At 46.5% G+C, this 12,175-nt stretch overlaps 1 protein-coding gene across 3 annotated transcripts in view; it reads left to right on the forward strand.

Moving 5' to 3' along the window:
* Nucleotides 1-1,393: 1,393 nt before the first annotated feature.
* The window catches only part of VPS9D1 (VPS9 domain containing 1), a 51,838-nt gene continuing 41,056 nt past the window's right edge, over nt 1,394-12,175 (forward strand). Inside the window, exons 1-3 of one of the 3 annotated variants that reach the window (XM_085887906.1) lie at nt 1,394-1,669; nt 9,996-10,068; nt 10,226-10,544. In XM_085887906.1, coding sequence (XP_085744032.1) covers nt 10,456-10,544 — 89 coding nt within the window. In that variant the 5' untranslated portion in view covers nt 1,394-1,669; nt 9,996-10,068; nt 10,226-10,455. The remainder of the gene's footprint in view (nt 1,670-9,995; nt 10,069-10,225; nt 10,545-12,175) is intronic. The other 2 variants (XM_085887904.1, XM_085887905.1) reach the window with 2 other exon arrangements.

A 12,175-nucleotide genomic window follows, 5' to 3' on the forward strand; every position in this document is an offset into this window, starting at 1 on the left:
AAGATTTCTCTGACTCTCTGTAAAATCCTCTATTTCTCTTTGCCGACGACTCCACCCTCTGCCGTACCATCTGTCATCCCTCAGACCGGCAAGCAGCAGCTTCTTCGCTCACTGCAGATCTGGATAAAATCACAAACTGGTCCAACACGTGGAACATGTCTTTCAATCCGGACAAATCTCACACTCTCACTATGTCTCTCTGAAAGGACCGTTTAGAAAACCCCCCCATTCACTTTCTCAACAATCCTCTGGAAGAAGTCCTTTCTTTCAAGCTTCTGGGTCTCACTATCTGCTGTGACCTTTCCTGGGAAAGCCACATTTCAAACCTCGCCTCCAAAGCCAGTCGCCGACTGTGAATCCTCCATCGTGTGAAGTCCTTCCTTGGCCCACCTGAGCTGCTGACCACTTACAAAGCTTTTGTCCGCAGCCTGATGGAGTACTGCTCTCCCCTCTGGGCTGGTGCTCCTGCCTCCCACATTTCTCGGCTTCACACTGTGGAAACCAGGGCATTTTGGATCATTGGCATCTCCCGCAATGAGGCTGAGTCTTTGGGCCTCTCACTCAATCACCGCAGGTTGGTCGGTGGTCTTTCTGTCTTCTACCGTTTCCTCTCCAGCCTCACCCCCCCCGATCTCTCTGCTATTTGTCCCTACCACATTTCCGCAGGGCGCTCAAGGTCCGCCAACAACCCCCTTCTGGTAAAACTCCCAAAATCACGAATCACTGCTCACCTTCACACTTTCATTCCTCTTTTTCCCGCCTTTGGAATAAACTCCCTCACTATATTCATTCCCATTCTTTCTCCAGGCTCTCAAAACAGCTGTTCACCACCACCTCTTATCATCCCCCATCCATCCATCTATCTTTCCATCTTTTCTACCCCCGATATTCCACCCCAAACCCACCTCCTTCAAATTCCCTGCCTTCCTTCCTGAAAGTCCCTGTAATGTCCATCTACTATTCCCCACGTTCCCCGTCCCATCCCTCTCCCTTCCACAGATCTCCTAATGTCTCTGTTCCCCACTGTTTTGTCCTTCCCACTCCCTCCCCTCTTGTCTTATGCCCCCCCTTGATGTGCGTTGTGTGTTTGCTCTCATACGAGCCTCCACAATGTAAACAAAATTAAAATGTGTCGAAATATAATTTGTTTTCGGATTATTGACAAGCAATGTAGGTATGAAGAGCTTATTCCGTTTGGAGAGACATAGTGGATCAGCTCCTGTGCATATAGATTCAGGTAGATCTGTGAAACGTGAATGTACTTCCGTGCGTTGTCATTTTTGGCATATAGATTCTCCTAGATCTGTGAAACCTGAACGTACTTCGGCGTTGTCATTTTTTCATATAGATTCTAGTAGATCTGTGAAACCTGAATGTACTTCCGTTTGTTGTCATTTTTTGAGTTTCCTTTTTGTGCAGTTTATCTTTTTCTTGTTTCATTCATCTTGCTGATAGGGATAAAAATGCTTCTGATTGTACAACAAACGATCGTTAGACATTCAGACTTTAAGCTGTCCAGTTGTAATTAACAGAGTGTAATCGCACGTCCTGGACTCGCGTTTGCGAATGGCTGGATATACCGAAGATCCATGGAAGCTCCGTGTCCTGGATGCAAAGCAGCGCGTCCGAAGGGCGCAGGTTCTGGACGTGGAAGGCAACGACCGGGTAGGTGAGGTTTGTTTGGAGAAGACAGCAATTTGTACCCGCAGAGAGATAGTTTGTGGAAGGAGGTGGAAGGAGGTTGTGTTCATGTTCGGCTGTTGGTGAGGACTGATCTCGAGTTTGTGTTCAGGTTCGGCGGCCGCGTTGGAGGAAGGACAAAGTTACCAATGAAGGATTTTGCCTTTGATCGACGAGATTGATATCGGTGCGAGATCGACAAAGCCATGGGACGGGATGGGATGCACACCGCACCATCATGCCCATTGTGTGATGGGATGCACACCGCACCATCATGCCCATTGTGTGATGGGATGCACACCGCACCATCATGCCCATTGTGTGATGGGATGCACACCGCACCATCATGCCCATTGTGTGATGGGATGCACACCGCACCATCATGCCCATTGTGTGATGGGATGCACACCGCACCATCATGCCCATTGTGTGATGGGATGCACACCGCACCATCATGCCCATTGTGTGATGGGATGCACACCGCACCATCATGCCCATTGTGTGATGGGATGCACACCGCACCATCATGCCCATTGTGTGATGGGATGCACACCGCACCATCATGCCCATTGTGTGATGGGATGCACACCGCACCATCATGCCCATTGTGTGATGGGATGCACACCGCACCATCATGCCCATTGTGTGATGGGATGCACACCGCACCATCATGCCCATTGTGTGATGGGATGCACACCGCACCATCATGCCCATTGTGTGATGGGATGCACACCGCACCATCATGCCCATTGTGTGATGGGATGCACACCGCACCATCAAGCCCATTGTGTGATGGGATGCACACCGCACCATCAAGCACATTGTGTGATGGGATGCACACCGCACCATCAAGCCCATTGTGTAATGGGATGCACACCGCACCATCAAGCCCATTGTGTGATGGGATGCACACCGCACCATCATCCCCATTGAGGGATGAAATGGGATGAGATGCAGACTGCACCATCATGCCCATTGAGGGATGGGATGCACACCGCACCTTCGTGCCCATTGAGGGATGGGATGCACACCGCACCATCATGGCCATTGAGGGATGGGATGCACACCGCACCATCCTGCCCGTTGTGTGATGGGATACACACCGCATTGCTTTACTCTGGAAAATGAAAGTGTTGAAAATACAGAGCTCAATGGGTTGTCATTTCAGGCCATATGTCAGTATGGCATCAATATGGCAGCATATAAAATACTATTTCAATAATTGAAGTCGTCAAATACCAATCGAAGTTCAAGTTTCAGTTCAGTTCACCAAGTGACTCATGACAGGAAACACCACGTCAGAAAAGGGAACATTATATGAATACATGTACTGTTCTTCTTCTAATGTGACAAGTAAGTTCATCATTAAGGTCTATCCTCGATGTAGTGCATGTGGTCAATACCCATGAGGGGGGTGGAGGGTGGAGTGTGGGGGTTAAAAGATGAGAAACAATATTGTTACGAATCTACGCCCGCCCGGCGTGCGAGTGACCACGTTAACTAATAACGGCCGCTCGCCCACCGAATGGACAATTCAGTCGTGACTTTCTGGAACAACACCAGAAACCAGTCACAGGTGGGTTTTTAATCCCACCACGGCCCAGTCTGTATTCTACCCGCACGCGACAGGGTCAATCGCTGAATATCGATATACCTAAGTATTCGCGCGGGTAACCTACCGAGGGACTGTACCTCGGCGAAGGCCTGTTTGGACACGAACCGCTGAAGCGGTTCGTTCCGTTCTGGGATAACCGAGCGGGTATTCTCGCCGGACCCGATTCTATTATCGGTATTTAACAACCAACTATTATTCCGAGATGCAATATGGCGTTCCAATGGGGGGGAAAAGGACACGACGAACGGGTTAACATTCACACAAGCACATTTATTATACAGCACATATACAAACAATCATGCAGGTAAGCAGTGATGGAAAAAACATGCATGCAGTTGTTTGTTGAAGTCTGCGGGACGGGGACAAAGACACGGGCACGGTGAAAACAATACAACCGACTATTATTATTATTATTCACAGGTACATTTACTTAATAGTTTTATTTGTCGGACTCTGCGCCACATCATGCATTCAAAGAAAAACCCCAGGAAAAAGACCACCCTCATAGACAAGGGAGTCAGACTGGACCTCTTGGGTCTTTATGGCATGGGACTGAGCAGACCGAAAGAGTCCCACGAGACCGTTGCAGGTTACCTGCACCCTCGTGATGCCTTGATGGGGCGAGTCGTGACATCCCGTCCCCACGGCAGCTTGCGTAGCCGCGGTTGCGCCCAGGCCTTGCCAAGCGGCAGGCGAGCTCTCTCCGGCTCCCCCAACATGCACGCGCAGGTTCGCGCGACACAGCAGCGCTGCGCCTCCAGCCCGTGTCTTCTTTGCGACGCCCGGACCTCCACCGACGGACTGCTTCAAGCTCCTGACTCGGACACAAGCCCAGATCTTCACGCAGCTCCGGCAGAAGCAGCACAGTTCCTTCCACGGCATCCAGCGGCAGCAACAACTCCAGCAACGACAGAGAGAGAGAGAGCAAACGCTCCGTGCGTGCTTTTTATTACCCACGCTCCGCCCCTCTGCTCTCACCCCGCCCTCCTTCTAGAACCTGTGGGAAACTTCCAGAACATGCAGGAAACTTCTTGAAGGAAGCGTTTTCCCGCCAAATTGGAGATGCTCCCTCTCCGCTGTATTTTTCTTCTTCCACACGCCGGGTGTAATTCACCGTGGAGACGCCATTCGTCCGGGGGAAGGGGAACGGGGGCCGCCTGCTTTCCCTTGACGAAGGCCAGGCCTCTGGCAACCGTGTTCCGATGTGGAAACGCAATGGTGTGGTTATGAGGGTTGTGGTTAAGGTGGTTGTGTGAAGGGGTTGGTCCAAAATAACGATAGCAAAGAAAAACGGCTACCTGAAGATTCACAGCCCTGTCCACATGAATAATCCCATTGAACAACGGTGGGGAAATCTAACTGAACACACACTCGGCAATATAACTGAACTAAGGACCTTTATGGTGTTCTGCGAATTTCCACAACCGTAACAATATATTGGACACAAATTGGAATATCAAAAACATCCTTTTCACTGGTAAACTTAGGCCCTGCACAGCATAACGAGGGGTTCTGATGAAATTTTAAAAATACATCGAGGCAACTTCAGTTAATGTCTTAATTTTTCAGCAGCGTTCCAAGTTCCAGCCTTCTCAGATGCTTCCTGACGAACTGATCCACCATCCTTTCCTCATCGACGTCAAAGTTCGAGCGAATGTGCATTTGGGCCAATGCAGACAACCTGTCTTGAGTCATCCTTTCCCTTCGGTGGGAATGCAGCCGGCACAAAGCCTTCACACTCGTTTCCCCATTCAAGGTGCCTAGCTCCAAACTTGCCACTGACAAAAGGAAAACGACACATGAATAACAAGCGAAACACCATTGTTTGTAACTGTTTGGCCGGTTTCTTTCCCCATGCGCAATGATGTTTCCTTCCTCTCACGGTTGGTTCATGCATGCACATGTAGATACACTCACTGGCACAATGTATTGTTACGGGGCCGGGACGTCGACCGGGAGCACGACCGCTAGATGGAGCCGCGAGCCGGCTCGACCGATCGCCCGGAATGTAAAGGTCGTCGCCCCGGATAACTCTGGAACTGACGGGTCCTTTATCGGACCAAAGTTCGCCAATGGATAGACCACATGGGGTAGGGTCGATTTGCTAATTTCAATTTACCTAAGTACCCACGTGGTCCGACTACCGGGGAAGTTCACCCTCGGCCGACTTTGTCCGAATCGAGTCGCTATCGCCGACTCGGATCCAGCGTAACCGAGCGGAATTACCAAAGTCGGGCCGGACCAAATGAACAAGTTACCAACACTAATCCTCAAACACGCGTCATGTCGAGCCAATGCAAGAGACACAAAACGAGCTGATACATTCAACAATTGGGGTTTATTTATACATTAATAATGGGGAACTAGGGAACACAATAGAGCAGAACTATACCGAATACAATGAATGCAAGTATATACAGCGAACAAAGCGCTTAACAGTTTTCTACTTGTTAGACGGGCCCACGGACACACACACACAAGAAATGGTGGCTGGTGCCTTTAATGCGGATTTCAGCTCGGAGGGACAGATGAGCTGAAGCCCAGGGTCTGCCTCGGACCTTTCCACCTCGTGTGGTCTTCAAGCTGTTTGGACCGGGCACCAGCGTGGGCGAGCTGGATCCAATCACAGTGAGCCGCGATCCTTTCCGAGCTCCGGCGGATCCCCTCGCGTTCCGGACCACGTGCTGGTGAGACATCAACCGGGAGCACGACCGCTCGATGGAGCCGCGAGCCGGCTCGACTGATCGCCCGGAATGTAAAGGTCGTGCCGGACCACGTGCGACCCGATGCGTCGCTTCCCCGAAGAACCACCGACCAAGATGAGGCCAAGAAGTCGCACCAAACCGGGAACCCAGCAGAGATCGCGAAGAGCTCCACGCACCAAGAAGAGCCAGCCAAGCCAAGATGAGGCCACGAAGCAGAACAACAGCCACCAGAAGAACCAACTACTCCAGCCGAGCTGAACCAGCACCAGAACAACAACCATCAAGCCAAGCAGAGGGTCCCCTTCTTATCCCTCTCAGCCCCGCCTCGCTACCGGCGTGACTCATTCGGCCTCGTGCGCCGCCCCCCACAAACGCGGGTGGGGGCTGTTTACCTTGCTTTCTGCCGGACCCGCCCCAACCGTCATTCCTGTTTACGCCCCGTTGAATCACGGGACGGGAGGGTTCTTCTTCTTCTTAGTTGTAGAGGAGGGTCGTTCTGATTGAATCCTAACTATTAAAATGAATCACAGCACATTTACATAGATTTACCCATTAAACTATTGAAGGCGAGGTATCTATAGAACATGTACTTACCGATATAACTGAGCTAAAGGACCTGAATGATGAGTGCGATAATGGCTTCCAGATTCGCAACAGTATTACACATGTGGAGACTACATGCATGTAGGCCTACATGAACATTAGCTTGTTTTACATGATGAGATCTACATAGCGAATGGGCTCTTCCGAGTTTAAAAGACCACATAATGATACTGGTACCTCACCATTCCTTTATCTCTGGGCTTCATGGGAAAAAAACCTTCATCTGCTTGAGTTTTATCTCAAAGTACCTTTGAATTTCCCATCACCAGAGCTTGCAGAGTAGAGTAGACTGGACTGTGAGTTTGAAAGCACATGCTGCTGTTTCGATTCACGAAAATCCTCGCCTGCGTACGGCCAGCTCGGCCTAACCTGCGCTGCGTGCACGTGCATGCAGGTAACACACGTCATGCATGATTAATTCCCCGCATGCTTTAGAGTTGAGACCGATATCAGATGTCGTGCATGCCCACAGCGTAAAAATTTGAATGGGATTGGCTTTTACATTAACGGTGCATTGACACTTAACACAAGCGTTCAGTGAAACACAGTAACCAAGAAGGAGACAGGGTCAGTTATCACAAGATTACGTAGATTGTGCAGGTTACTAGTCATACCTGATGAACAGGTCGTCGGCGATGAGAAAACATTCTCCATTACATTGAGAACCCTTCTTGCTCTTTTCATGATTTACACTTTGTGCCAGTAAGAATGCGTTTTCTTTCGGATGTGGCGGGGTTCTCTTGCCTCTTCACATCGTCTCAACGGGTGGGTTTGACGCCCGCTGTAAGGACAAATTTGTCTTGGAGTAGTTCCTAGGTGATCTTGATGCAATCCTCTGCTTGATCCTGGTTTGTTTCCTTTATTCCCACAATTCGAAAGTTGTTCCGACTGGAGAATCTCTCTGCCTTGTTACTTGGCAAAATTTATTTATTTATTGGACAAGTATGTTGATCGCCTCCGTTTGTTTGTGTTTGTGTGTTTGTGTGTTTGTCTGTCCGCTCGCCTCCAGCGAAAACCGTTCAACCGATCATTCTGAAATTTTCAGAGATTAATGTCACCGACCCTGCGACGGTCCCGCATTGAAGATTCGTAAAATTCTGTCGACCGAAAAGATCTACAGAGGCCAATAGGCCAATTTGAGCCAAATTTCCTAAAATCCTCAAATTTCATCCGGTTGACTGGAAATTTGAGCAGGATTTGCATATGTCAGGTCGGTGAATTCAACCACCAATTACTTTTGAGGTTATCTTTGGTCCAAAGGTCAACATAAGCCATAAGGTCAACCCGAAATATGCCAAATTTATCAATTGTTTCTGAAGTCCTCAATTTTCATCCGATTGACTTGAAATTTGAAGACCATTTGCACATGACGTCGCGGAACTCATCCACCACTTAATTTTGAGGTCAACTTAGGCCAAATTTCTAAAATCTTCAATTTTCATCCAATTAACTTGAAATTTGAAGAACATTTGCATATCGGGTCACTGAATTCAACCACCTACTAATTTTGAGGTAAATGTAGGCAAAAAGGTCGACATAAGCCAATAGGCCAATTTGGGCCAAATTTTCTAAAATCCTCAATTTTCATCCGATTGACTTGAAATTTGAAGAGCATTTTCATGTCAGGTCGCTGAATTCAACCACATATTAATTTTTAGGTCAACACAGACCTCATTTCTAAAATTGATAGATAGGGACAAAAATTAAATATATCACTATATCTGAAAAAGTTGTGGACGAGTTATGACAAAACAAAGTGGATGAGTTGGATAGGTGACAAGAACAAGTGGATTGGATTTTAGTGCGGATCCAGCCCATCAGTGGGATACAAAACGTGAACTGTTCTACTTGGCAGGGGGATGCACTCTACCGAGTGCCATTCCACTTTGTGCTGTTTTGCCAAGTTGTCACTCTATGAGTGATTTTTTTTCATTTATTTCTTCACGATGTTTTTGCGTTCCTTTTTTCAGTTTCTTAATTTCTTCCTCCATACCCTTCAACCTTTTCTCGAGCTTTTGATTTTTCAGCTCTAATTCCATGACACGGCGATTCTCATATTCCACAGCTTTGCTAAGTTCACTGTCGCCCCTCTTAATATGTTTGATAAGAGAGTCGACTGCCTCCTTTATCATGGCCTGGAACTTATGAGAAGCCGTTTTGAGTTAGGTAGCAATGGAAGAGGTCGGCACGTCAAAATCTCGATCACCCGTGGAGTCGATATCTGTGGCACTATGCGGTGGCATGGTAGGGTTCACCATCAATCGCCGTGTCGCCAAAGTCCCTGCAAAGTCACCTTAGCGCTTGCACACGTACGAGACCACATTCGCCGCCATCTTGAATCCAAGCCTGAGATAAAGATGCCTAGTCATGCTATCTCCAAAATAGTTGTGCAGAAATTCACCAAACTTGGAAGTTATGATCACCACATGGCAAGAAGCTGCGAAATCTTTATCATTTTAGCTCTGCCTCCTGGAGCCTTGGATGTGGTCCTAAGGTCAAATAATGAAAAATACAGTTAAGGGCACATCTTTAAACATTTTCAAATGTAACTTTTATACATGCAGTCAACTTTGGGAGATGCATGAAATATGCAACGATGTTTTGGATTTGATCTCATGAGTGGGGACTTACGGTCACAGAGGTCAAAATGGGGGAAAAAAAAATTATTTCAAAATTTGAGATTGGGTGGAACTTTTTCCCATTTTTCAAATTTGCTTTCGGTGGGGATTTGTGATGGCGTGCCATCCACTTCGCTCTGGTTTTATGTTTTTTAGCTCACCTGGAACATAGTTCAAGTGAGGTATTAGCATCGTGCGGTGTCCATATGTGAGTGAGTCAGTCAGTATGCAAACACTTGGATATTCTTCTCCAAAACTGCACAAAGGATTTTGATGAAACTTGACCACAACATTCATCACCCATGATGTACCAAAGTTTGTTCACGTCATAAAAAAACCCCATGAGTATTTATTTTGTCGGCCATCCACGCTTACCAGGGGTTCCCTGGTTTTCTTATCCAGCCACTACCAGGTGAACGCCCAGGGGTATTGCCTCTGTTTTTTTTTTACGAGTCTCATCTTGAATGTTTTGTGTACATTTGTTCTTGTTGTATCAAGTGTCTTTCAAATGGCGGTGAGATTTTATGCAAAAGCTATATTCTTTCTTCATACAGTACTATTTGCAAGATGCTCAAAATAATATATCACAGTGTCTGTTTTTTAAGAGGGTTGGTTGCTTTATCTGCACAAGGATTCTTTGTAACGAAAACGCACTTAACAGTTATTGTGGCTTTTTAATTAATTTTTAAAGGAAATGATGGTTGACAGATTCATTGAAGACTAATTGGCTCATTATCACCACACAATTAACAAATGAATTTGTGATTTCTACAGGAGGCTTTCTGCACTTATTTGGGAGGAATTGCTTGTCTGGCACAATTGCTCGAGAATGCCACACGAGTAAAAGGTATGGTGTTTGGGGTGTGGTGGCTTCTATTCATAAATGGATTAAATTTAATTTATTTTTGGTCAACTTTTTCAGTGGTTTGGGGGTGGGGGTGTAATATGCACGTGAAAGCTACCTAAATTAAATTAATACATGATGTTGATGTCACTGCAAGCAGATTCTAAGGAACGGCTGACACATGGAGAAGAACAGCTGCTGCAGATACTGGAGTCCTGTGTTGAGAGGGTCAAGACCTTAGCGACTCAACCAGGTTTCTCCACAACTCATGTGAATACATGCAGGCCTCCAGCCTCAGCAAATCAATATAGTGGCAGTCGTGTCGATAATGAACATGTGGGAGCAGAGAATTACCCACCAGCCACACCAGGAGAAGATAATTTGGTGCTGATGCTGATCCCACATGATCTGATGGCAACTCTTCCAACACCAGATGAGTTCAAAGGATCACTGCAGCTTCATGCAACATGCAGTGCCCGGTAAGTTTGTCGTGCCTGGAGCCAATTGTGATCATCGTTTACAAGAGCAGTTCAAGAGGAATTGAGCGAACCATCATTGAAATTGTGCATTGTTTATTTTGGGAATTCTGGGATAAAACTGGGGTTTCATCTGCCATTTTTATTTTGAGACACTGTTTGCAATGCTCGCTGAGCGGGCAAGGCCGATATTTTCTCTTTCAAAAAGTCTAACGTAAACTGCCGCATACCAATCTGCGTTGCAACAAGCAAGAGAACTCCCACATTTACATTTTTGTCTTATTAACCAATCATGAGAAGTTGAGGTTTTGGGTGAGTTTGATTCAAAATAATACCAATCGGACCGAGTTGAAATGTGATGAGTGTGTGCAGTTTTCATTTTTGTGGTGGGTTCAAATCCCTTATGATTATAGACCTGTCTGTATTTCCATGGTCGACTGAATGGCCTAAAGTAGTGGTGGAAAACAACATAAAAGTGTTCAACTCTGACGGTTGAAGTTGATGTCTCTCAGATAAATGGCAAGTGGAGATTGAATCCACTGCCCCTCCTTATTCCAAAGCACTCCCCAGCCCCACTACTACTTCTACTATATAATACTACTAAACAAAACGTGCCCAAATTGCAAACAAGGAAATGTACTTGTAGATCAATGTTTAAGTTAAGATTCTAGTCTGATAATCACAGATATTAGGACTAAATTCTTGAGGAGGAGAATGGGACCATACTCTGTGCAGAGCGTTGGTGCTGCTTAAGCAGTCTCCTTGGCTAGTGTGCATAATCCTGGACGGGTCGCCACTCCGACACAGTATACCAACATGCTGGCACTCATTTTGCCGACCTTGGAAGGATGACAGGCCGAGTTAACACCACCTAGTATTAATTCAACAGCTGAGCAGGATTTGAACTCAGGACCCTAGGATCCCAAGCCCACCACTCTAACCATTAAGCCAACACCAGGCATAAATTCTTGAAGCTCATTTATATTTAATTGTTTATATATCTCACCCAAAGATATTGAGCCACACCAAATTGTTTAGATATTTAGTTTATGCTTTGTTCTGAACATGATGAAAGAGCACAATTGATAACACTTTTTTTTTTCTTTCACAATGATGAGAAGGCAGGAGGTCTTTCAGTCAGAGTTCATGGAATTGTCTCCCTAGAAAGGTAGTGGCAGCAGAAAGAGTAGATAGATTTAAATTGGAATTAGATAGGTAACCAGATGCATTGGAGATAGGTACGTGGATATTGGCATGACTTGTAGGTAGCTTGCATATGGTGATGGTAACTGGTGTTGGTGTCGTGCTGGCATGATGAGCCAAATGACCTCCTGCACCAAATTCCTTGTTATCTTTTTTTGTTCTTGGAAGTTTCAATGCATAATTGCTTGCAATGACACAAGTAAACAATTGTTTGTCGTCCTAACGAGCCCATAACGAGGGCGAAAGCATGGTCGTTGACTCCACTGTCCTTCCATTTTGACCTTTAAAATCCTCAATCTTTAAAATAGACCCCGAGTGTGGCCTGTTAAAGCCATCTGGGCCAGTGGTGAAGTGGTGCACATACGCACATGGTGTTTATGCTTTGTTGTAATTATCGGATCTGAAGGGCTTTGTTTTGGTGTATTATTACG

This window comes from Eptatretus burgeri, chromosome 7 (assembly GCF_056783735.1).
Source record: "Eptatretus burgeri isolate ZD-2024b chromosome 7, Ebu_testis_v1, whole genome shotgun sequence".
In the NCBI taxonomy this organism is placed as follows: domain Eukaryota; kingdom Metazoa; phylum Chordata; class Myxini; order Myxiniformes; family Myxinidae; genus Eptatretus; species Eptatretus burgeri.